Below are 22,653 nucleotides of genomic sequence, written 5' to 3' on the forward strand. Positions count from 1 at the left end.
CACTATGGAAGGTTTGAGTTCTAAAGAAAGGCTGGATAGGCTGGGACTTCTTTCACTGGAGAAGAGGAGGTTGAGAGGTGACCTGATAGAAGTTTGTAAAATAATGAGAGTTATAGATAGAGTTGATGGAGTTGCCTTTTCCCTAGGATGGGGAATTTCAAGACTTCGGGGCAAATTTTTAGGATGAAGGGAGAGAGATTTTAAAAAGACGTAAGAGGCAATATTTTTACACACAGGGTGGTTCGAGTGTGGAATGAATGGTGGATGTGGGTACACTTACAACATTTAAAAGATATCTGGATAGATACATGAATAGAAAAGTTTGGAAGGACATGGGCCAGTAGCAGGCTGTTGGGACTAGTTGAGTTTGGCATTATGTTCGGCATGGACTGGTTGGACCAATGGGTCTGTTTCTGTGCTATATGACTCGATGACTGATATGCCTACGCTGGAGTTTGTATGTGTGAATGTTGGAAAAAAACAAGATTGAACTTCGTTGTGTTGTCTGTTTTAATGGAATAAACTTCCAACACTTGATATCTCATTCCATGCATGAAGTATTAATGCGAAGTAGGAATTGGCATTTGTTAAAGTATACCCCTTAAAAGAATCAGGTCCCTTCAAATTAAAAGGGAGAAAATTGAAAAGTCCAAATGATGGCTGCAAATTTTGAATAATTTCTTCATAATTCGAAGTCTATCCAATCTCAAATAACATTTTTAAGGATTAGACTTTCATTCAATTACATGATCTTTGGAAGGGGTGTAAGAGGATGCAAATTGCAAGATAGATTATTAATGGAGGGAAAAGCCTGCAGATAAATTGGCATTCTTCAACTTTAAGGAGAAAGTGAGGTCTGCAGATGCTGGAGATCAGAGCTGGAAATGTGTTGCTGGAAAAGCGCAGCAGGTCAGGCAGCATCCAGGGAACAGGAGAATCGACGTTTCGGACATACGCCTTCCTGAAGAAGGGCTTATGCCCGAAACGTCGATTCTCCTGTTCCATGGATGTTCCTGACCTGCTGCGCTTTTCCAGCAACACATTTCCAGCTCATTCCTCAACTTTAACCCATTGTTCCATTGCTCAGGGAGAAGCAGATATAAGAAAGTTGGTTTCCCTATTTGACTGTGTAATTATTTTCAGTCTTTTCCTTTAGGATGTTCCTATGCACAATTTCTGTTTGCTTCCCTGGCTGACAATGGGCAACCTTGGAACACTTTTTAACACTGGGCCGATATCATTTCCACCATAACGGCTGCCCACTTCAGCATCTGTAACATGGCTTTTCTTTGCAAGTGCTTCAGTTTATTTGCTTTTGAAACCATCATCAATGCTTCTGTTCCTCTCAGGCTCAGCTCTCCTGGCTGGCTTTCCGTCTTCCACCCTTCAGAATGTAGGTTAGGATACTGGCTGCTGTGGAGGAGAGCCAGATTCTGTCATGGAGACAAGAGAAACCAGTCTCATTAACAGAACAGAAGTGAGAAGGAATGCTTAGCTGTTATGTACTCATGTTCTGCACTGGGCCATTATTGAGATAATCAGTCCTGTTAAAGACTCAGTCCTGACTGGGGTATTACATCAATAATTAATCTTTTGAAGGTTAACATAAGAGAGATCACATATTCAACAGCATTTCCACCCACATGTTTTTCTGGCAGGAACTTTTCAGCACATGGCATTTCTAAACATCAAAAATTCAATTGGAGATGCAGATCGAATTCACTTGCAACCTAATTTTCCTTAATCTTCACACATGAGCATGAAATTAGATTATTCTAATTGAGAGGATTATTCTAATTAGATTAGATTATTCTAATTGAGAGGCAGCTTAATTGAGAGGAAGCAGTACAGAGTGAAAGTGCTATCTTTCTTGTTGCATTGCACTATTCATAATTGGAGGCATTTACTGTTTAAAGATGGCCCCAGCTGTGACACATTATTTGTAGTATTTGATTACAAAGGTATTTTGTAATTCTTCTGAGTAATGTTTCCCTCTGGAGATTATTTTAACTGGATAGTCTATGAATAATGAAGGCCAGCAGGAAGAAGTAAAACAATTGGAGTTGTATTGCTGTGCAGTCCAACTGCAGGTAGCTCAGAGCATGGAGTGAAGTGCTGTCAGCAGCTTGTGATCCATCAGTTGCATTGGTTTTGGAAACCAACTGTTGACATTTATTGTTTTGCAATTTTGTGCAATGCAGTCTTGTTACTGGGCAACTGGTTGACCTCAGAGCATCACTGAATGTTACTATATGTCTCACAGATACACCTCAACAACAAAGCTCTGTCACAAGTTAGCAGAATTACCTTCCTGACTGACTGACTCTGTAACAGTGCACCTTTGTCACTGTGACTGATTAGCCCTTAAGAGTGCAGTACGGTCATAGTAGAGTCCTATGTCTGGCTGACACCACAACAGCCTGCTTGTGTTGCTGGACCAATTGACTGATCCTCCAATAGTACAGCCCTGTCATAGTGTGACTGACAGGCAGGGACCCTGATCTAAATCACTCTAGCATATCCTATTACTGTAAGTCCACCTATCTATTTATATTAGTGGCATTCATGCAGGTCTGTAATTTAACACAAGTTCAAAAACTTGCAGGCACAATTGGTTATCTTGTTTTCTATAACATAACAGTTCTGTTGCAATGATCATTTAATATTGAAGAAATAATTTAACCAGTTTTATCAAAGAATAGCGTAGCTGCTATATATGACATCACTTAATGTTCTGTGAGTTACTTGAGTCACTGGTAAGAATTAATCTTTGGTGACTGGCATTTATAAATGATTATTAAGATATAACGCTGAGTGAAGCAGAGCTTGAGGAAAGTATTGAGTATCCAACTGTAACTGAATAATTGTTATGAAAAGAAAAGGTTAGAATGAATAATGACCGTGCTTGCTGGGGTAGAATGATTGAATTTTATATCAAAGGGTACGCTGTGAGCAAATCGTCAATTATGTTCAAAGAGCAGTGATCGTCTTAGTCTAAATTTACCAAACTGAAATCTGGACTAAGTGCCCTTTCATTTGTCCCAACCTCCTGATAACCTCCAGATGTACAAAGTATGTTGAGCTGACAGCTTCCAATATGCTAGACTGTGTTCACTGTTTTTTCTATTTTCACAAATTAAATTCATGCCATGACCTACATTGAAATGTCTCCAGTGACCAACAAATATTATGATCTATCCACGCTGTCATGTTTTAAGTTCTGTTGTTGGTGTCAACCTGATGAAGCTTTTTTGGGAGGACTGATTGCTTTAGGTGTACATGTTCAGGTAATATAATGGGTTAGAAAATCATTGAAGACATGGCACGGCCTGGTAGGAAATGAATGGGGCGTTTAAGGGGGATATTAAATAGAAGCTCACTCACTGAAGGCATCAGTGTTTATGGCATCATCTGAGTGTTTCAGTCTGCCAGTGCCTGCACGATAAAAATGGTGATTGAGACCATAAAAGCCCGCAAGCCGGTAGATCTCCAAGTGGTCACTGTCACCAGCAGAATACTGTTGTTATGTGAACTTAACATGCTCACTTTCCAGACAAGAATGAAGTGTCATGGGGTGATCCAGATATGTTAAGGTTGTAGAAGAATAAATCTAAGAGGCACTCAGACTGTGAAGAATAAAGTAGCTGTCTACTGTGAGCTATTTAAGTGTACAAATACACCCAATACTTTAAATTAACTATATTCCTGTTCGTTTTTGTTTCTGAATAATCAGTCAGCTTTAACAATTATGTCAAACATGAAGAGTTATTAGAAAATTCAGAAAGGCAATAGATGTTAATAAGGAACAAACAGTTAGTTGACTATCATCACAAATGTAATGATAGTGTTGGACAGAATAATTGCCTTATGCTGTTCCTGTCTGAAACATTACATTGTTATGTAATAGCTTATTGGAGAAATACACATTTTGGAATGTGGTGGAGTTTGTCTATGCCCAGGGCATTTTAATAGGCTGAGCAGAAGGAAAGTAAGAATCTCACAGAGCTCTGAAATGTTGTGTTGTAAACATTTTATGATTTATTAAGTTTGTTTCTACATATCCCTAGGATATACAGAATACAGTTCACAATAGCAAGCATTTAATTTCACAGTAAGTTTCACATGATGATGTCATATATCATGAGACAAAAAATTGGAGTGGTTGAATCTCCTTTGTTTCAGTGGTAATTTTTAAATCCATTCAGTGTTTGCAGGTAAAGTGCAGTGAATATGTTAGCAGGAGTTTAAATCTGATTTTCCTGCAGATATCTCAAGAAATAACTTTTCAGGGAATCAGCAGGAAGTTTATCATGTGATATATTTTACAGTTTTATATTTTGAGTTGGGCATGTAGAAGGTGCATTATCAGTGTTGGCTGTAGCAAAGTCAAAGGCTTATTTGCTGTAAGCACGTTTCTGCTGCATGGGTAAACAGAAGATATTTTCAGTATTTTTGATGTTACATGTCACATGTGCTTTGGTACATCTATCACAGGTCTCCTGGTTTTTTTTATATCTCTCTTGTATCCTTTGTAATTTTAGGGCTCCTTTACACTAATTCTTCATTGTCAAATTCTTATTACCCAATCTCCTCAACACGAAAGTATGTGAAATCAAATGAAACAATAGAAATGGAAAGGATATTCAAAATTACAAAAATAAACTCTGTTTTAAACTCTTACCATAAAAGCTCTTTGATCTTACATGTTGTTTGAACTGAATTTGTTTATTTGCACAGGGCGATGGGGAACCTTCAGCAAGCTCTTGTGTGTTTTGAAAAGAGATTGGTAGTAGCCCATGAACTTGGAGAATCATCCAACAAAGCCCAAGCTTATGGGGAGCTTGGCAGCTTACACAGCCAGCTAGGAAACTATGAACAGGCCATTTCTTGCCTTGAACGCCAACTAAACATTGCCCGTGAGATGAAGAATCGAATTCTGGAGAGTGATGCTGCCTGTGGTCTTGGCGGAGTTTACCAACAGATGGCGGAATATGAAACTTCACTGCAGTACCATCAGCTTGATTTAGAGATTGCAGAGGAAACCAATAACCCTACATGTCAAGGTCGTGCCTATGGTAACCTCGGATTGACCTATGAATCTTTGGGAAATTATGAACGAGCTGTAATGTATCAGGAGCAGCATCTGAGTATTGCTGCCCAGATGAATGACTTAGTGGCCAAAACTATTGCATACAGCAGCCTGGGGAGAACACACCATGCCTTACAGAACTACTCACAGGCTGTCATGTATTTACAGGAAGGTATGTGCTCTCCTTCAATTGTATATGTTCTCTGATGTTTTCTGTCTAACACCTCTCCTTCTCCCAGGACAGTAGAATATCTGATGCAATGCCCATTGATTTTGGTATTGCTATTTTTAAATTAACATTGCAAAATGTGTTCTCTAAGCAATTAATGACTCATCAAATATAGTGGAGATTAAGAGCAACTTTAAATATGGTTTTGTCACACCAACCTTGAATTTCCTGGAACCTTTTGCCATAAGTACAGAGTTTCACATAGGGTTGATTTTGTTTGTGAGGATATTTGCATCATTTATGTTGAGACCATCGTAAGCACAGTTTCCTTTGGTCTTTACTGTTTCTGAGATAAATGTGTGAAAACCTTTTGCTTTTCAGTTGTGTAGCTTCATGTCCCCATACATAACATTTACTTGAGTTTCCTGTATTTATACTAGTGTTGCACAATTCAGGCTTGTAAACTCAATATTTGGTTCAGCTTGGCCTTCATGGACCCCACAACCTGGTTCCAGCTGGCAATGTCTGCAGATGATCTTTGGCAAAGTTAGTTCTTTTAAAATAGACTGCTCTGTGATGATGAAAGTGCTTTTGAGACATTGTAAATATATTCAATGAATGAAATTATCGCTTTGGTTTTAGATCATCTGCAAATTACAGTGAGAGATCCAGTGGAAATGAGAACTTCAACCAAAATCTCTGCACTATTTTAAATATTACAGTAGTGATTTTCCTTCAAGAAGACCTAATTTAGTTTCCTTTGTTTTTCTCAGAGCATAATGTTCTAAAATTCACATTCGTGTATGTTGTTACAGAAGTGTAAGTGCTTAATTTTCTTTTACATGTGAATTAAATTTCTTCTGGTGCAGTTGTGACCTCTTTTGGAATCTAAAATCTCTAATGCAAGTTAGTTTTCCAACTAGCACTTCGTAAATGCTTTGGTGGTGCCTCATGTAAGCTTCATCTTTCTTATTCAGGACTGAGGCTGGCAGAGCAGCTTGGCCGCAGAGAGGATGAGGCTAAAATTAGACATCGACTGGGCCTTTCGCTGTGGGTCAGCAGAAACCTTGAAGAGGCACAACACCAGGTACCTGACACTTGCACCAAAGGTGGATCATAACCTTTAGGGGTGGGGATTCCACAAACCGAGTGCCACATTTTCAGAAGTCGTATTTACTTTTCATTTCTATTGTTTGTTCCTTTATATAAAAAGATAAAATGAAGTAAGAAATTAACATCGTACATCACATGAAAACAGGTTTTAATGCACTAAACACTTAGCAAATATTTGCTCCAACCTTTTATTGTTCAATCACAACTGATGTACCAGAAATTTTTAAAAGTCCATGTGAATTATATTCTGTTTATTTAATCACAGGAAAATGAAAGTAAGGACAATATCAGTTGTTATCTGAGAATGCATGTAAGTCTCATAAAGCTCACAGTAAACTTTAAGACCTCAAGAAATGTTGGTCTTAATGTGTTACAGAAACACTTTGATATACATTCTGTAGGCTGGAGCAATGGATGGTGAAGTTAGATGCCGTAACCTCTTCCCAATATATGGCTGACCAGAATTTCTTTTGAATTTCCCACCTGCACACGTTGGAAGGATTCAACATACTTGTCTATGCCAATGAAAGATGCTTTGATGCACAAACTCGGCGCATTGTAGATTATTTATAATATTCACTCAGCATCTTTTTTCATTTCAGCTTTATAGAGCATCTGCCTTATTTGAAAATATACGTCATGAAGCACAGCATAGCACGGATTATAAGCTTTCATTGTTTGACCTTCAAACGTCATCCTACCAAGCTTTACAACGTGTATTGGTTAGTCTGGGTAAGTAAAGTTCCAGATTGTCCCGAGTGGAATCAATTCCTGGCACACTGGCAAAGATTTTTTTTTTAATTAGATGACTTTTTTTAATTCTCAGGCAATAGCTAACAGTCAGTAAAAGTGAGCATGGCCTGGCCTGTGCCTTTACTGGGTCAGTACAGTATTCCTTGTGATATTTAATTCAACACAATAAGGAAGCATTACTTTGCTTGGTGCAGTGCAGCTGAGATTGGGACCAGTGGATCAGATAATACATAAATCCACATATCACTATGTGCCACCATGATTTGATAAATCCAGTGCAGGGCTTCACTCTGCTATCCTTAAGAAGAAAACACCACTAAAACAAATTAATCTGCTTGTTCATTTCAATATCTTGTGGGACCTTCATTTGTGCAAATTGGCTGTCACTGTTGCCGATACATGACAATGATTGCATTTCAAAATGCAACTAATTGACAGTAAAGCACCTTTGGACGGCTTGATGTCCCAGTTTGAAATGCAAGATCATTTTCCTTTAATTGGCAATTTTACTCTGATATAGCTGTACGTATAAATAGAAGATGTCATTTCATACAGAATGGATTCTCTGGAGCTTTGAACTCAGCTATGTGTCTAAAATTCCATACCTGACCTGAGAATATTTGTTTATGAAAATGAATGGTTTCCATTCCCTCTTGATACCATTATTACCTCGGTGACCACAGAGAGCGTATGATTTCCGAAAATTAAAAGTTGTTTGCAAAATTTCATGCTTGTCTGTTTCCAAAGATTTGCAGTTTATAGTTTATTCTGCTGCAGGTTTGAGACAACCAAAATAAGTGGTGAATCAACATTAGGTACTGCTTAAGGAGTTAAGAAGATAATACTGTAAATAATATGGGAATTCTGAGTAAAGGTATTCAGTTAACAAAAAATCTAATTGAAAATTTACCTTTCACAAACAATTACTATCAACTTTATAGAGCATATTTTTGGAGATAATCATGTGTACGGAATTGAGGGTATCAGGACAGTGAAACTTCTTTAAATCAAAATATTTTACACAATATGTGGATAATGTCCTTGTCATATGTAAGCAAAGTATTGTATATTTTTAAATTAGATGAAGTATATATTTATCTTAAATTACAGGTTTCTTCCTCATATATTTTGCTTTTTTATAATCTTGTTAGGTCGTCATGATGAGGCATTAGCAGTAGCAGAGAGGGGAAGAACAAGGGCATTTGCAGATCTCTTAGTAGAAAGGCAAACTGGACAGCAAGAATCTGACCCATTGACTCCTGTCACAATTGACCAGATTCTGGAGGCCATCAATAATCAACGTAGTCTGGTGTTATACTATTCACAAGCAGCTGGATACCTCTACAGTTGGTTACTGGCACCAGGAGCAGGTATGGATGTATTATAATGTCTCAAGAGTTAAACGTAACCTTGATCCTTGAAATAATTAATAGCTCCACTGATATCTCTCCTATAATGTAGCATTGATTGTGCCATTTGTGTATTGTAATACCAAATCTTGGCATTGTGGAATTGTCGAAAGTAGGGCTTGGCATTTCATGAATGTATCTATGTTCAAGAATACTAATCTTAGTTTTAAATCTGTCACTGCTGAAAATTAAAATATTCAGTTACACTTTTTGACAAAGAGCATTACAGTTCTTCCACTGTCCTATAAATGCATACACCTTAGACTCCATCGCAAAAACCATGTTATTGTTATTTGTGCTGTTTGGAATGTGCAGTGCTCCAATTGGCCCCTCACAGGGAGTGTTGGCAGTTGTTTATTGGAAAGCTGTTAGCTTGACATGAGATTATATCATCAAGATTTCTTTAAAACATTTGTTTGTCACAGTGATATGAAAGTATTTTCCTTTTTTCTAAAAAAACTTAATATTGGACTTGATAAATTGAATGCAAAAACAGACTCATTATGCTGAATCTTTGCAAAGTTCTGATAAAGTCATAAATAGTGTCGAGCTCTGCTCGCCACTGTATATGAGGGATGTGATGGTAAAAGTAAGGGTGCAGAGGAGATTTCTCAAAATGGTTCCAGGGATGAAGAATTTTTGCCACGAAGTTAGATTGGTGAAGCTGGAATTGCTCTCCTTGGAACAAAGAAACTTGAGTGAAGATCTGCTGGTGGGTCTACACGATGATAGCAGGTTTGAGTAGGATAGACAAAGCAAAACTTTAAAGATTTGGGCAAGTGATGCACACAACATGTGAGGATAACATTTTTTATGCAGTAAATGGGAAGGACTTGGATTTTGTTGCCCTATGGCGTTGGTAGAAGCAGAGGCAATTAATTTAGGGAGGAAATTTGTTGGGCACTTGGGGGAAGGAAACTTGCAGGGCTACAGGGATAGAGTGGAGAAATGAGGCTAACTCGATTACTCATAGACAGGTGATTTGGACTCAATGGGCCATATGGCTTCCTTCTGCACTATGTGGTCCTTGGGTTGAATTTTACCAAAAACAATCAGCTACATGGTAATTTTGGGGAGTTTCATGGAGGTTTTCTCTCTAACCTATCTTACGTAATTCCCTGCTGCTCACCTCATTTGTGCATGCACCATGTCTCTAGTTTATGCTATCATGCCCTCAGCAATGGCAGAAGTACTTGTCAATGTTGAGATCCCCAGGGGTTTCCACAAAACTATATTTAAAGCCTAGTCCTGCCGAAGCTCCTGCACTGCCAGCCCAGTGCTATGCTTCGTAGGGAAGCTACTGGGAGAGGAGCCTTCTCAGGGCTCATAGGTGACATGAGAGACACATCATTGCAAATACAAGCTCCCATTGATAAAAGAATTGCCATTTTACATCACCTGTCTGATTGACCGTGATTGTAACTGCAGCTACAAGGATCAAGCTGCACGTAGAGTCAGAGAGTTGTACAGCATGGAAAGAGACCATTCATCCAACGCATCCATGCTGACCAGATATCCCAACCTAATCTAGTCCCATGTGCCATATCCCTCCAAACCCTTCCTATTCATAAACCCATCCAGATGCCTTTTAAATGGTGCAATTGTACCAGCCTCCACCACTTCCTCTGGCAGCTTATTCCATACACGTACCACTCTCTTAGGTCTCTTTTATATCTTTCCCCTCTCACCCTCAACCTATGCCCTCTAGTTCTGGACTCCCGCTTCCTCAGGGAAAATACTTTGTCTATTTATCCTATCCATGCCCCTCATGATTTTATAGACCTTTACAAGGTCACCCCTCACTCTCCAACACTCAGGGGAAAACAACCCCAGCCTATTCAACCTCTCTCTGTAGCTCAAATCCTTCAACCCTGGCAACATCCTTGTAAATTTTTTCTGAACCCTTTCAAGTTTCACAACATCCTACTGATAGGACCTTACCATTAAGAGTATAAATCCTGCTAAGATCTGCTTTCCCAAAATGCAGCACCTCACATTTATCTAAATTAAACATCATCTGCAGTTCCTCCGTCTACTGGACCATCTGATCAAGATCCCATTCTACTCTGAGGTAACCTTCTTCGCTGTCCATTACACCTCCAATTTTGGTGTCATCTGCATACTTAATAACTATACCTCTTGTGCTCACATCCAAATCATTGATATAAATGACGAAAAGTAGTGGACCCAGCACCAATCCTTGTGGCAGTCCACTGGTCACAGGCTTCCAGTCTGAAAAACAACCCTCTGTCTTCTGTCTTTGAGCCAATTTTGTATTCAAATGGCTAGCTTTCACAGTATTCCATGACATCTAACCTTGCTAGCCAGTCTCCCATGGGAACCTTGTTAAACGCCTTAGCACTCTGCCCTCATCAATCCCCTTCATTATTACTTCAAAAACTCAATCAAGTTTGTGAAACATGATTCCCATGCACAAAACCATGTTGACTATCCCTAACCAGTCCTTGCCTTTCCAAACACACATGCATCCTGTCCCTCCGGATTCCCTCCCACAACTTGCCCACCACTGATGTCAAGCTCATGGGTCTATAGTTCACTGGCTTGTCCTTACTACCTTTCTTAAATAGTGGCACCACGTTAGCCAATCTCCAGTCTTCCGGCACCTCACCTCTGATTATCGATGATACAAATATCTCAGTCAGGGGCCCAGCAATCACTTCCCTTGCTCCCCACAGAGTTCTAGGGTACACCTGATCAGGTCCTGGGGATTTATCCACTTTTATGCATTTCAAGACATTTCAGCACTTCCTTCTTTGTAATATGAACATCTTTCAAGATATCACCATCTATTTCCCCACATTCTATATCTTCCATGTCCTTCTCCACAGTAAACACTGATGCAAAATACCAGTTTGTTATCTCCCCCATTTCCTGTGGCTCCACACAAAGGCCACCTTGCTGAGGGGCCCTATTCTCCCCCTAGTTATCGTTTGTCCTTAATGTATTTGTAAAAACCTTCTGGATTCTCCTTAACTCTATTTGCCAAAGTTATGTCATGTCCCCTTTTTGCCCTCCTGTTTTCCCTCTTAAGTATGCTCCTACTGCCTTTATACTCTTCTAAGGATTCATCCAATCTATCTTGTCTATACCTTACATATGCTTCTTTCTTTTTCTTAACCAAAGCCTCAATTTCTCTAGTCATCCAGCATTCCCTACACCTACCAGCCTTTCCTTTTACCCTAACAGGAATATGTTTTCTCTGGACTTGTTATCTCATTTCTGAAGGCTTCCCATTTTCCAGCCGTCCCTTTACCTGTGAACACCTGCGCCCAATCAGCTTTTGAAAGTTCTTGCCTTATACCGGCAAAATTAGCATTCCTCCAACTTAGAACTTTCAGATCTGGTCTATCCTTTTTCATCAGTATTTTAAAACTAATAGAATTATGGTCGCTGGCCCCAAAGTGCTCCCCCACTGGCACCTCAATCATCTGCCCTGCCTTATTTCCCAAGAGTAAGTCACTTTTTGTACCTTCTCTCATTGGTGCATCCACATACTCAATTAGAAAATGTTCTAGTACACACTTAACAAATTCCTGACCACCTAGTTCTTCAAATGCTCTCTGTGGGTGGGGTTTACTTTTCCCCAAGGCACAATGTAGCATACCATCATCGCATTGTTCAATGTGTGAGCGTCACATATTGGACAGGCTTCACATTGTTGAAAGCGGTCAGTTCTATTTAACAACAGCAAAAATGATGAAAAGACAAATAAGTGCTTTTGGGAACAAAACGGCATTATGTGTCTTTTGAACAAAAACAAGTTTATAGTCAATGAATGATATTGCTCTCAGCTCACACCTATTCCAACCCAGTATCTGTTAAGCCCTGTCTGGTTTGTTGTTGTTCCAAGCTCTCCTGCTCAATGTCCTCAGCTGCCTCCAGAGAAGACTCTCCCAGCTGATCAGAGTCCATTGCAACTTTGCTTTGATTGCTCCAGATGTACAGAATGCTGCACTTCAGGAGTGTTTGGTGTGCTCTGTCTGGGCTGTACTGCAAGTCTCTGTCTCACCATTAGAAATTTAATTGGAGAATCAAACTTTTTGTCTTGACATCAAGAGCCTCATCTTTCGAATCTCTCCATATTTTCCCAACTGACCTGCCATTGTTCAGTGTCTGGGAAAAGTCACTCCTTATGACTCAATGATCAGATGGCAAAATACTGGGTCTGATTTTAAATCAGTGTAAGTGATTAGGTTTTGTGAGACTTCAAAGAAAACCCCATTTCCAATGCACCAAAATATTTCTTTCTGCTATGAGGTTATCCATTTTGGATTGATAATCGGTAGATCAAGGTACTTTTTAGATGGCGTAAATTTAAATACAGTGGATTTCCAAAGACATTTGGGGCCTTACGTGGCGAGATCTTCAAAATTTCACGAACAGGTACAGAAATGATCAAGAAAGCTGATGAAACACTGGCTTTATATCTAAAGGACTGGAGTAAAAAGATTCAGAAGTTATGTGACAGTTATGCAAAACCGTGGTGAGATACCATTTGGAATACTGAGAGCAGATCTGGGCCCCACACCTTAGGAAGGATGTATTGGCCTTGGAGGGAGTACAACATAGTCTTACAAGAACAGTACCTAGACGTTGGGGGTTAAGTAATGAGGAGAAAATTAAGCTTGTCTTTCCTAGAATTTAGAAGGTTAAGGGATAATCTGATTGAAGTCTTCAAGATATTAACAGAAAAAGACACAGTCAATAAAGTATTTCCGTTGGTTGGAGGTTCTAGAACTGAGGGCCATAGTCCGAGAATCAGGGCCAGACTGATCAGGGGAGATGTTATGAAGCACTTCTACACACAGGTTTGGAATCGCTCTTCCACAAATGGCAGTGAATGCAGTTGTTAATTTTAAATCTGAGTTTTTTTTGTTAAGCAAAGGTATGTTGGGATATAAACCAAATGGCATGTATATGGAGTTAGGCCACAGATCAGCCATGACCTCATTGAATGGTTGAACAGGCTCGATGGCCTACTCCAGTTCCTCTGCTTCACCTGTCCAAATAATGGAAACATTTTTCATGGACACATTTTATAGTTTAATACTTATATTTTAAACTTTGTAGTAATTTGTTTGTTATTATTTAGATATTATGTAGAAGAGTAACCACAGTGCTTGTAGCGAGATTAGCCAGGTGGACCTCAAAATATAAATTCCCCGATTGGGCTGTTACCTGGTCCAATCAGGGAGCCCTGGCTGCCAGATATAAACAAGAGCGTCAGAGGTTCTGCTCACTCTGTGAGCTGACTCTCAAGGAGTTGGATCAGTGTCAAGGGCTTCCCATGTGTCAAAAAAAAGGGTGACTTGGTGACAGGATCCTGGCCTCTGTGGAATTATTCCAGTAACAGGTTTTTAATCATTTAACATACAATTCACATTTACACGTCCAATTGACCTCAATGCAATAAAAGTGATGCTTTGTTTAAATGAAGAAGAAAATGTAAATGAAGTGGAGCTACAAATTGGCCAGAGGTAATGCAATTTCAGCTAGAAAAGAATTGGATACATGATTTTCCATTCACTGTCAGACTGTAACATTTTAATAGACAGTGTTACACTGCATAGTCAAATGCAGGAAATGAGGTCAAATAATTTAGTGATTCATTTCCTATGTGATGAGTAGCCCAGTGGGCATTCTGCAACAAAAAACTGACTTGATTTTTAATTTTGATTAATTTCCAGAAAAAAAATTAATGATTAATTAAAACATGTTTGAAGAGTATTATCATCAAGATCTCTTTCAAGCATTTCTTTGTAAATTAGATTTTTTTTAACCATGTCGAGGGAGATAATTTTGAAAATGCATTATTATTCAGCTTCAGTACACCACATAATGATTGCCAGCAAGCAATGAGCCCCAGATGTGGAGGTGCGAAATGGTGTTAGGTGCTACATTATTGTGCTTAATCAGAGTGAGGTCTGTGCTGGAATATTTGTGCCTCAGAATGGGAAATGAAGCATAACTGCTGGAAATAATAAAAAGTAACTTCCAGTACAGTCCATTGGAAAGAAACAACAAGAAAAATATCCCTGTTGATTTTCCTTTTGAGAAATTGATTACAATTTTAATGTCTTCTCCCATTGTTTTTGAAGTGAAATTAAACTGTTTATGAAAGTGATCAATGTTAATAATTAACTCACCAGCAGTATTTAAAAAAAAACTTATTATGCCACAGTTCTGAATCTAATCTGATAGTGGATTTCAAATTTCTCAATATCTTTTGTATTAAATATCTGGAAGGCGTTCTTAAAAGGAAGACTGGTGGAATTTTTGCACTCTGAAGAGAGATAAGTTACCAGAAAACACCGCTGAGGATAACTGCATTAATCGGTTTAAGAGAAAATTAAGTGGATTTCTAGAAAGAGAGAGAGTGGTTCCTATTGTAACACTGTTTTTTGGCTTGAAAATTGTCATGGCCCAATGATATGGAGAGCTAGGAGAGCAGGGCTGGAGGAAGAGAGTGGTCGGGGCTTCTGCAATCAGGGTGAAACATTTAGGTGACAGGGTCTTTAAATAAAAAACACCCATGTTTTCATTGGATTTTTCAGATCAAGAATTAAGCCAGTTTAGACCTGCACACCATTAAAAATGTGAGAATTTAAGGGAGTCTCACTCTCAGGTCTCCACAGATACCACTGCTTTTTGGAGATTCCAGCTAAAAAGGTTTCGCTCCTGATCCCACACTTTGTCTCTCACTTTATGAAGCCCTGATTGAGACATTTGGGGGTAGATTATGCTCAGACGTTTTCTGGATAATTACCATAATAACTGTTATGTTGAAACTCTATTATTGGTGTAAATGGCCTTCCCACCAGTTCTGTATCATTGGAGTAAATGGCCTTCCCACCAGTTCTGTATCATTGGTGTAAATGGCCTTCCCACCAGTTAGATTAGATTAGATTACTTTACAGTGTGGAAACAGGCCCTTCGGCCCAACAAGTCCACACCGACCCGCCGAAGCGCAAACCACCCATACCCCTACATTTACCCCTTACCTAGCATTACGGACAATTTAGCATGGCCAATTCACCTAACCTGCACATCTTTGTGACTGTGGGAGGAAACCGGAGCTCCCGGAGGAAACCCACGCAGACACGGGGAGAATGTGCAAACTCCACACAGTCAGTCGCCTGAGGCGGGAATTGAACCCGGGTCTCTGGCGCTGCGAGGCAGCAGTGCTAACCACTGTGCCACCGTGCCGTTCTGTATTATTGGAGTAAATGGCCTTCCCACCAGTTCTGTATCATTGGTGTAAATGGCCTTCCCACCAGTTCTGTATTATTTCCACCAACACCATTGGGAAGACCCCTGTGGAATTTCTGCTCCCTGGGCAGAAGGTAAGACTGGTAAATCTCTCTCAATGAGAACATATTTTATCCTGAAACCTCACTTTGTTGAGGAATATGCACTGACTGAAGATGTATGTGACCTGCCCCAATTTTTCTGTTACCTATTGTGCCTCTGTTGTCCATGCAAACACTGTCAAATGTGTGAAAGGCTAAGTTTTATCCAAAATATGCTGTACATTGTGCTGCATCTGTTGCTTTGGAATGTTGAGGGGCGGCGGAGAACAACATGGATCACAGTTTAACAGTGCAGACGCTGATTCAGTATAAATGTGGTTGCTCCTTCTACCCACTGGAGACTGTAGAGGTCTGAGTACTCATTCCTGTCCTAATGAGAAAATAAGTTACCAACATTCTATGTAAGATGTGGGAATCAATTCTGCTCAGAAACTTCACACTAGAAACTGTTTGGCATCAGACCACAAACTGACTTATGTTAAAAAAGAAACTGGGTAGTTTCAAAATTTAAGTTGCCCCTTATAATCTGGATCATTTTATGTTTACAAAACTCAACCAAAATTAAACCAATTCCTTAAAATTCCCTTTGCACCAAAACATGCCTCCTGTGAGATGTTCTGTTCTCTAATATCCAGTGATAGCTCGCAGAATGTAATGAAAACCACTCATTCTGAGTGTGTATTTGCTATTGTGTATGTTTTCTTACCGTTCAGTTCACCAGGGCCTCTCCCTGTGTGAACATAAGACATAGAACAGTACAGCACTGTACAGGCCCTTTGGCCCTCGATGTTGTGCCGGCCTTTTATCCCACTCTAAGATCAGACTGACCTACATACTTTTCATTGTACTATCTTCCATGTGCCTTAAATGTCTCCACTCACCCATTGCTGTCTATGGAAAGAACCTACCTCTGACATCTCCCCTAAACCTTCCTCCAATCACCTTAAAATTAAGCCCCTAGTGTAGACATTTCCACCATGAGAACAAGTCTCTAGCTATCCACTCTATCTGTGCCTCTCTACATCCTGTACACCTCTATCAAGCCTCCTCATCCTTCTTTGCTCCAAAGAGAAAGGCCCTAACTCCCTCAACCTTTCATCATAAGACATGCCCTCCAGTCCAGTCAGCATCCTGGTAATTCACCTTTGCATCATCTCTAAAGCTTCCACATCCTTCCTATCATCAGACGACCAGAACTGAACATCATATTCCAAGTGTGGTCTAACCAGTGCTTTATAGATCTGTAGCATAACCTTGTGGCTCTCAAACTCAATCCCCCTGCTAATGAAAGCCAAAACACCATATGCTTTCTTAAAAACCCAATCAACTTAGGTGGCAATTTTGAGGGATCAATGGATGTGGACCCTAATATGGTTGAAAGTGAGGATTGCAGATGCTGGAGGCCAGAGTTGAGAGTGTGGTGCAGGAAAAACACAGCAGGTCAGAGAGTATCCAAGGAGCAGGAGAATCGATGTTGCGGGCAAGATTCCTGATGAAGTGCTCATGCCCAAAACATCAATTCTCCTGCTCTTTGGATGCTGCCTGACATGCTGTGCTTTCCAGCACCACACTATGGACCCTAAGTTCCCTCTATTTCTCCACACTGCCAAGAATCCTGCCTTTAACCCTGTAAATTGCATTCAAAGTCGGCTTTCCAAAGTGAATGACTGCACGCTTTTCTAGATTGAACTCCATTTGCCACTTATCAGCCCAGTCAATGTCCCTTTGCAACCTACAACAGTCCTCCACATTATCTACCACTCCACCAACCTTCTTGTCATTGGCAAATTTACTAACCCACCCTTCCACTTCCTCATCCAAGTCATTTATAAACATCACAAAGAGCAGAGATCCTGGAACCAATCCCCGTGGAACACCACAGGTCACAGAGCTCCAGGCTGAATACTTTCCATCTATCATCACCCTCTGTCTTCTATGGGTCAGCCAATTCTGTGTTCTCTAAATAGCCAGGTGTTTAAAAACATACTTGGTGGAGGATTAGTACCAGCTTCAGTGTTCCTTCCAGCTGTTTGAGAGGCTGGCATCACTTCTTGGTTGACCTATCTGCTAGTAAAACAGTGACTGCAGCTTTACCATCGTGATGCACCTTAGTTCCAGATTCAAACCTTAGAATGGGAATAGGTCTCCTGAGGCAGAATATGTGCCTCTTTTGTCCAACTTCTACAATCCAGATTACTTTGCTTCTCTCTGCAATCTACATGAAAGTTTAATTATTATTGATGAGCTAATCATCTCTATTTGCTGGCTGTAAGGATGCAATAAGAAATTATTTTTGTGGAGAGTCATCCAAGTACTTCATGGAGATGTCCCACGGCATGGATATGTACTTACGTTTAGCACATATTGACCCAGAATTCTATACTGCTTAAATCAGAAGACTCAATTGGGGCTGAAACTGTTTCTGCTGGTTTTCTGCATGAAAAGCGAAGGACATATATTTCTAGCTCTTGAGCCCTCATGCTTTTAATTAATGTGTATTAAAATGAGGACCACTGATGCTGCAGCCCAGAATGTCCTATATTTATGCTGGCAGTGCACATGGGCTCGGTTAGAATGAGAAGTATAAGGCACAGCTGTTTTCAAGATCAGCTGAGACTAGCTGAAGTAAGGAGTTTTTGAGTCTGATGACTGCTGAAAGTTTGAATTACTGCAGTTGGGAACAGCCTTTTGGAGCAATTCATTTTTTGGCATTAAGCCTAGACAGTCTTAAACTTGTTTCTGACTGCCTGTGAAAGTTCGAGACCACTGAGAGATTCCAAGATGACCTCCTTCATCCCCCACTCATGCATAAAGGAAAAGCCTATCAAGAGCAAGAATGGCCTTCCCTATGGTCACTGTTTTGCAGGCAGTTTTCATGGAGGAAGAGGTTCAAGAGAGCACAGAGAAAAGAAGAGTGGAGCATATTTAAGCAGGATAAATCCCAGCAGCTGGTTTTCCTCTCCAATTTATAACTGACTGAGGTTGCAAGAAAACCAGTGGAAGAGGATGTGGATCAGAAAATTGAAAATGCCCAAAAGGCAATGATGCGAGTGCGCTGAGGGCTGCCTTTGGATCTGTAGTCACTGTAAACTGATCACAAAGTGCTCTTTGACAATGAAGGTGACAACTGCACTCAACGTTATGGAACAAGGCCATTTCAAATAGTCACAAGGGATCTCTGTCTTATCTGTCAGCGTGCCATTCATATGTGTTGATCGAGTGACTGACGTTTTTCAGGAGAGCTGTTTTGAGAAACAGGAATGATATTGAGGCATTCAATTTTATGTGATATCTTTTAGACAAAGTGCAGAGTACGCCGGATAGAATCCATGTTGCTTTGAAAATATTTGCATTTTAACCCCTCACCTTCCTGTGCAGAAATGGTTTCCACACACTAAATGTAAAGACTGTGTATGACAACAATAAGCAAATTTTCATGTTAAAAAGAAATTTGTTGTAAGTTGCCCTGAGACATTATTGTTTCAGAATTTGGTCCTGCCTGCTCTTTTCAGGTCATAAATTAATGTTAAATGACAATAAGCAAATTTTCATGTTAAAAAGAAATTTGTTGTAAGTTGCCCTGAGACATTGTTGTTTCAGAATTTGGTACTGCCTGCTCTTTTCAGGTCATAAATTAATGTTAAATGATGACCTTCTAGCGACAGTTCAGACCTCCGTTCAGACCAGATTGAGAGTTTCATGAATAATACAGAGCATCAATCAAGCACTTGCCTCTCCTAGAGAGGTTATACAATAATTATCAGGGTGTTGACGGGGCACTTTGGCTGCCTTGACAAACCAGAATCAACTCTAGGCAATGGAAATGCATCTTCAAATGCTACATGGGCTGTGTTGTAGAACTGTTAAGCATCAGTGTGAAGGTTGTGCACTGGGGTCATTAACCATGTCTTCTGGAGGGGGTGCCTTGTTACCCATGAGACAGCACTGGAAATGATGGGAAAGGAGACGTTCAAAAAACCTGGAAATTCTACAAAATGCAAGCGTCCTGAAAGGTTCCTCATAGAGGGCACGTGCCTACAAAAATTATTGCTTGTGATCACTAAAGAAGTGATGCTTCCCTTTGGATCCATGTACAAAATCATTATAGCCTTGATCTCTATTTTACTTTTCAGGCACGAGACAACTGGCTCAGTCTGACACTTGGTGGCCCTCCTTATCTCCTGCATGCCAGCTGTAAAACCTTGGAATCTATAGCCTATATGCTGGGTTTTTTCACAGTGTCCTTAACTTTCAGGTGCAGGGGCTGTGTGACTGCAGATGGAGAATTCGGCTCATTTTGCCTCATGATTTTGGGTCCGGCTGATGGAGGTAGTAGACCGGTTTGGACAATGCAGCAGTTATCACCACCTGTCATGACGTGGTGGTGTGAACATTCTTGCAGTCCCTTGCTCCAACAACGACATAGCCAATCAGAGCTAGCTTTTGGAGTAATGGTGTTGCCATGAGATCTTGTTTATGCCTTTCTGGTGAAACAGGTTGTGAAAGACCAAGACTAACAGGAGAGAGGAAAGCAGTGCAGAGGTAGTGGCAATCCAATGGGTAGTAGCAAGAAAGCACATTACTAGAAATAGGAAGGACAGAAAGGGAGACAAGAGAGAAGAGGCAGTGGCATTTTTTGATTAAGGAAAACATTGCTACTGTAATTAGAGAGGATATTTCTGAGGGATCAGCCAGTGCAAGTATATGGGTTGAACTTAGAAATAAGAAAGGGATGATCACCTCGATGTGATTGTACTCTAGGTCCCCCATTAGTCAGAAGGAAATAGAAGAGGAAATATATGGAGAGATCTCAGATGTATGTAAAATTAACAGTTGTAATAGCAGGGGATTTTAATTTTTCAAACATTGACTGGGACTACCATAATGTTAAAGGTTTTGATGGTGAGGAATTCGTTAAGTGTGTTCAATAAAATTTTCTTTATCAGTATGTAAATGTTCCAACGAGAGAATGAGCGAAACCTGACCTTCTCTTGGGAATTAAAGTAGGGCAAGTGACTGCAGTTAGGAGGTTAACCCTTTGGGACCAGTGATCATAATTCTATTAGTTTTAAAATAGTTAAAATAAATTAGTTTTAAACTAGAAAAGGATAAGCCTTCCATATAAGTTAAAGTTCTTAATTAGAGTGAGGCAAGTTTTAATGGTGAGACCAGAACTTGCAAACATTGATCGGAGTAGATTGTTTGCAGTTAAAGGGATGACTAACAAGTGGAAAGCGTTCAGAAGTATTATAGCAAGAGTTTAGTGTCATTATATTCCTGTTAGAGTGAAACCTAAGGCTAGTAAGAATGGGGAACAATGGATCAGTGAAGGTATTAAGGTTCTAGTCAAAAACAAAAAATAATCATTTATTAGACATGGATAACTGGGATCAAATGAATCTCTTGAAGAATATAAAGAGTGTAGGGGCATTCTTAAGAGGAAATCAGGAAGGCAAGGTGGGAATATGAGATAGCATTGGCATATAAGGCTAAGGATAATCTGAGGAGATTCTACAAATACATTAAGAGCAAATGAGCAACTAGAGAGAGAGTAGGGCCTCTTAAAAATCAACAAGATCTTTATATTGAACCTCAAGAGATGGGAAAGATATTAATGAATATTTTGTATTGATATTTACTGTTGTGACAGAAATAGAAGCGAGAGAACTCAGGGAAATAAATATTGATGTTTTGAAAACAGTTCACATTTCAGAAGAAGTGCTGGAGGTCTTAGAAATTATAACGGTTGATAAGTCTTGAGGGCCTGACCCAACAGTTCCAGGGTGTTATGGGAAGTCAGGGAGAAAGTTGCGGTGACCCTGGCAAAGATATTTGTATCATCTATAATCATGGGTGAGGATGCCGGAGGACTGGATGCTGGCTAGTGTTGTATCTTTCAGAAAGGCTGTGAGGAGAAGCATGGGAATGATAGACCTGTGAGCCTGAAATTGGTAGTGGGTTGGTTGTTGAAGGTGATTCTGAAAGATACGATTTACGTGCGTTTGGGGAAGCAAGTAATGATTAGGAATAGTCAACATGGTTTTGTGTGAGGGAAATTGTGTCCTTCTGGCATGAGCCCTTCTTCAGGAATGAGGAGAGTGTGCCAAGCAGGCTAAAATAAAAGGTAGGGAGGAGGGGCTTTGGAAATGCGATAGGTGGAAGGAGGTTAAAGTGGGGGTGGGGGCGGAGAGTTCAGGAAGAAGATTGCAGGTTAGGAAGGTGGTGCTGAGTTCTCGTTGGAACATTTACATACTGATAAAGAAAATTTTATTGAACACATTTAACGAATTCCTCACCATCGAAACCTTTAACATTATGGTAGTCCCAGTCAATGTTTGAAAAATTAAAATCCCCTGCTATTACAACTGTTAATTTTACATACATCTGAGATCTCTCCATATATTTCCTCTTCTATTTCCTTCTGACTAATGGGGGACCTAGAGTACAATCACATCGAGGTGATCATCCCTTTCTTATTTCTAAGTTCAACCCATATACTTGCACTGGCTGATCCCTCAGAAATATCCTCTCTAATTACAGTAGCAATGTTTTCCTTAATCAAAAAATGCCACTGCCTCTTCTCTCTTGTCTCCCTTTCTGTCCTTCCTATTTCTAGTAATGTGCTTTCTTGCTACTACCCATTGGATTGCCACTGTGGGGGAGGGGAAATGAGAAACCTGCATGTCCTTGGTGGAGTGGGAGGGGGAGTTGAAGTGTTGAGCCACGGGGTGGTTGGGTTAGTTGGTCCGGGTGTCCCAGAGGTCCCAGGAGGACCAGTTCCAATACCGA

At 40.0% G+C, this 22,653-nt stretch overlaps 1 protein-coding gene across 5 annotated transcripts in view; it reads left to right on the forward strand.

Annotated features, from left to right (window-relative positions):
* Nucleotides 1–22,653, forward strand: part of ttc28 (tetratricopeptide repeat domain 28) — a 745,244-nt gene that overhangs the window by 550,694 nt on the left and 171,897 nt on the right. For all 5 annotated transcript variants that reach the window (XM_043715612.1, XM_043715614.1, XM_043715613.1 and 2 more), the window contains 4 exons: nucleotides 4,738–5,261; nucleotides 6,236–6,345; nucleotides 6,974–7,103; nucleotides 8,276–8,494. In XM_043715612.1, coding sequence (XP_043571547.1) covers nucleotides 4,738–5,261; nucleotides 6,236–6,345; nucleotides 6,974–7,103; nucleotides 8,276–8,494 — 983 coding nt within the window. The remainder of the gene's footprint in view (nucleotides 1–4,737; nucleotides 5,262–6,235; nucleotides 6,346–6,973; nucleotides 7,104–8,275; nucleotides 8,495–22,653) is intronic.

Source organism: Chiloscyllium plagiosum, chromosome 25 (genome assembly GCF_004010195.1).
Source record: "Chiloscyllium plagiosum isolate BGI_BamShark_2017 chromosome 25, ASM401019v2, whole genome shotgun sequence".
Taxonomy (NCBI): Eukaryota; Metazoa; Chordata; class Chondrichthyes; order Orectolobiformes; family Hemiscylliidae; genus Chiloscyllium; species Chiloscyllium plagiosum.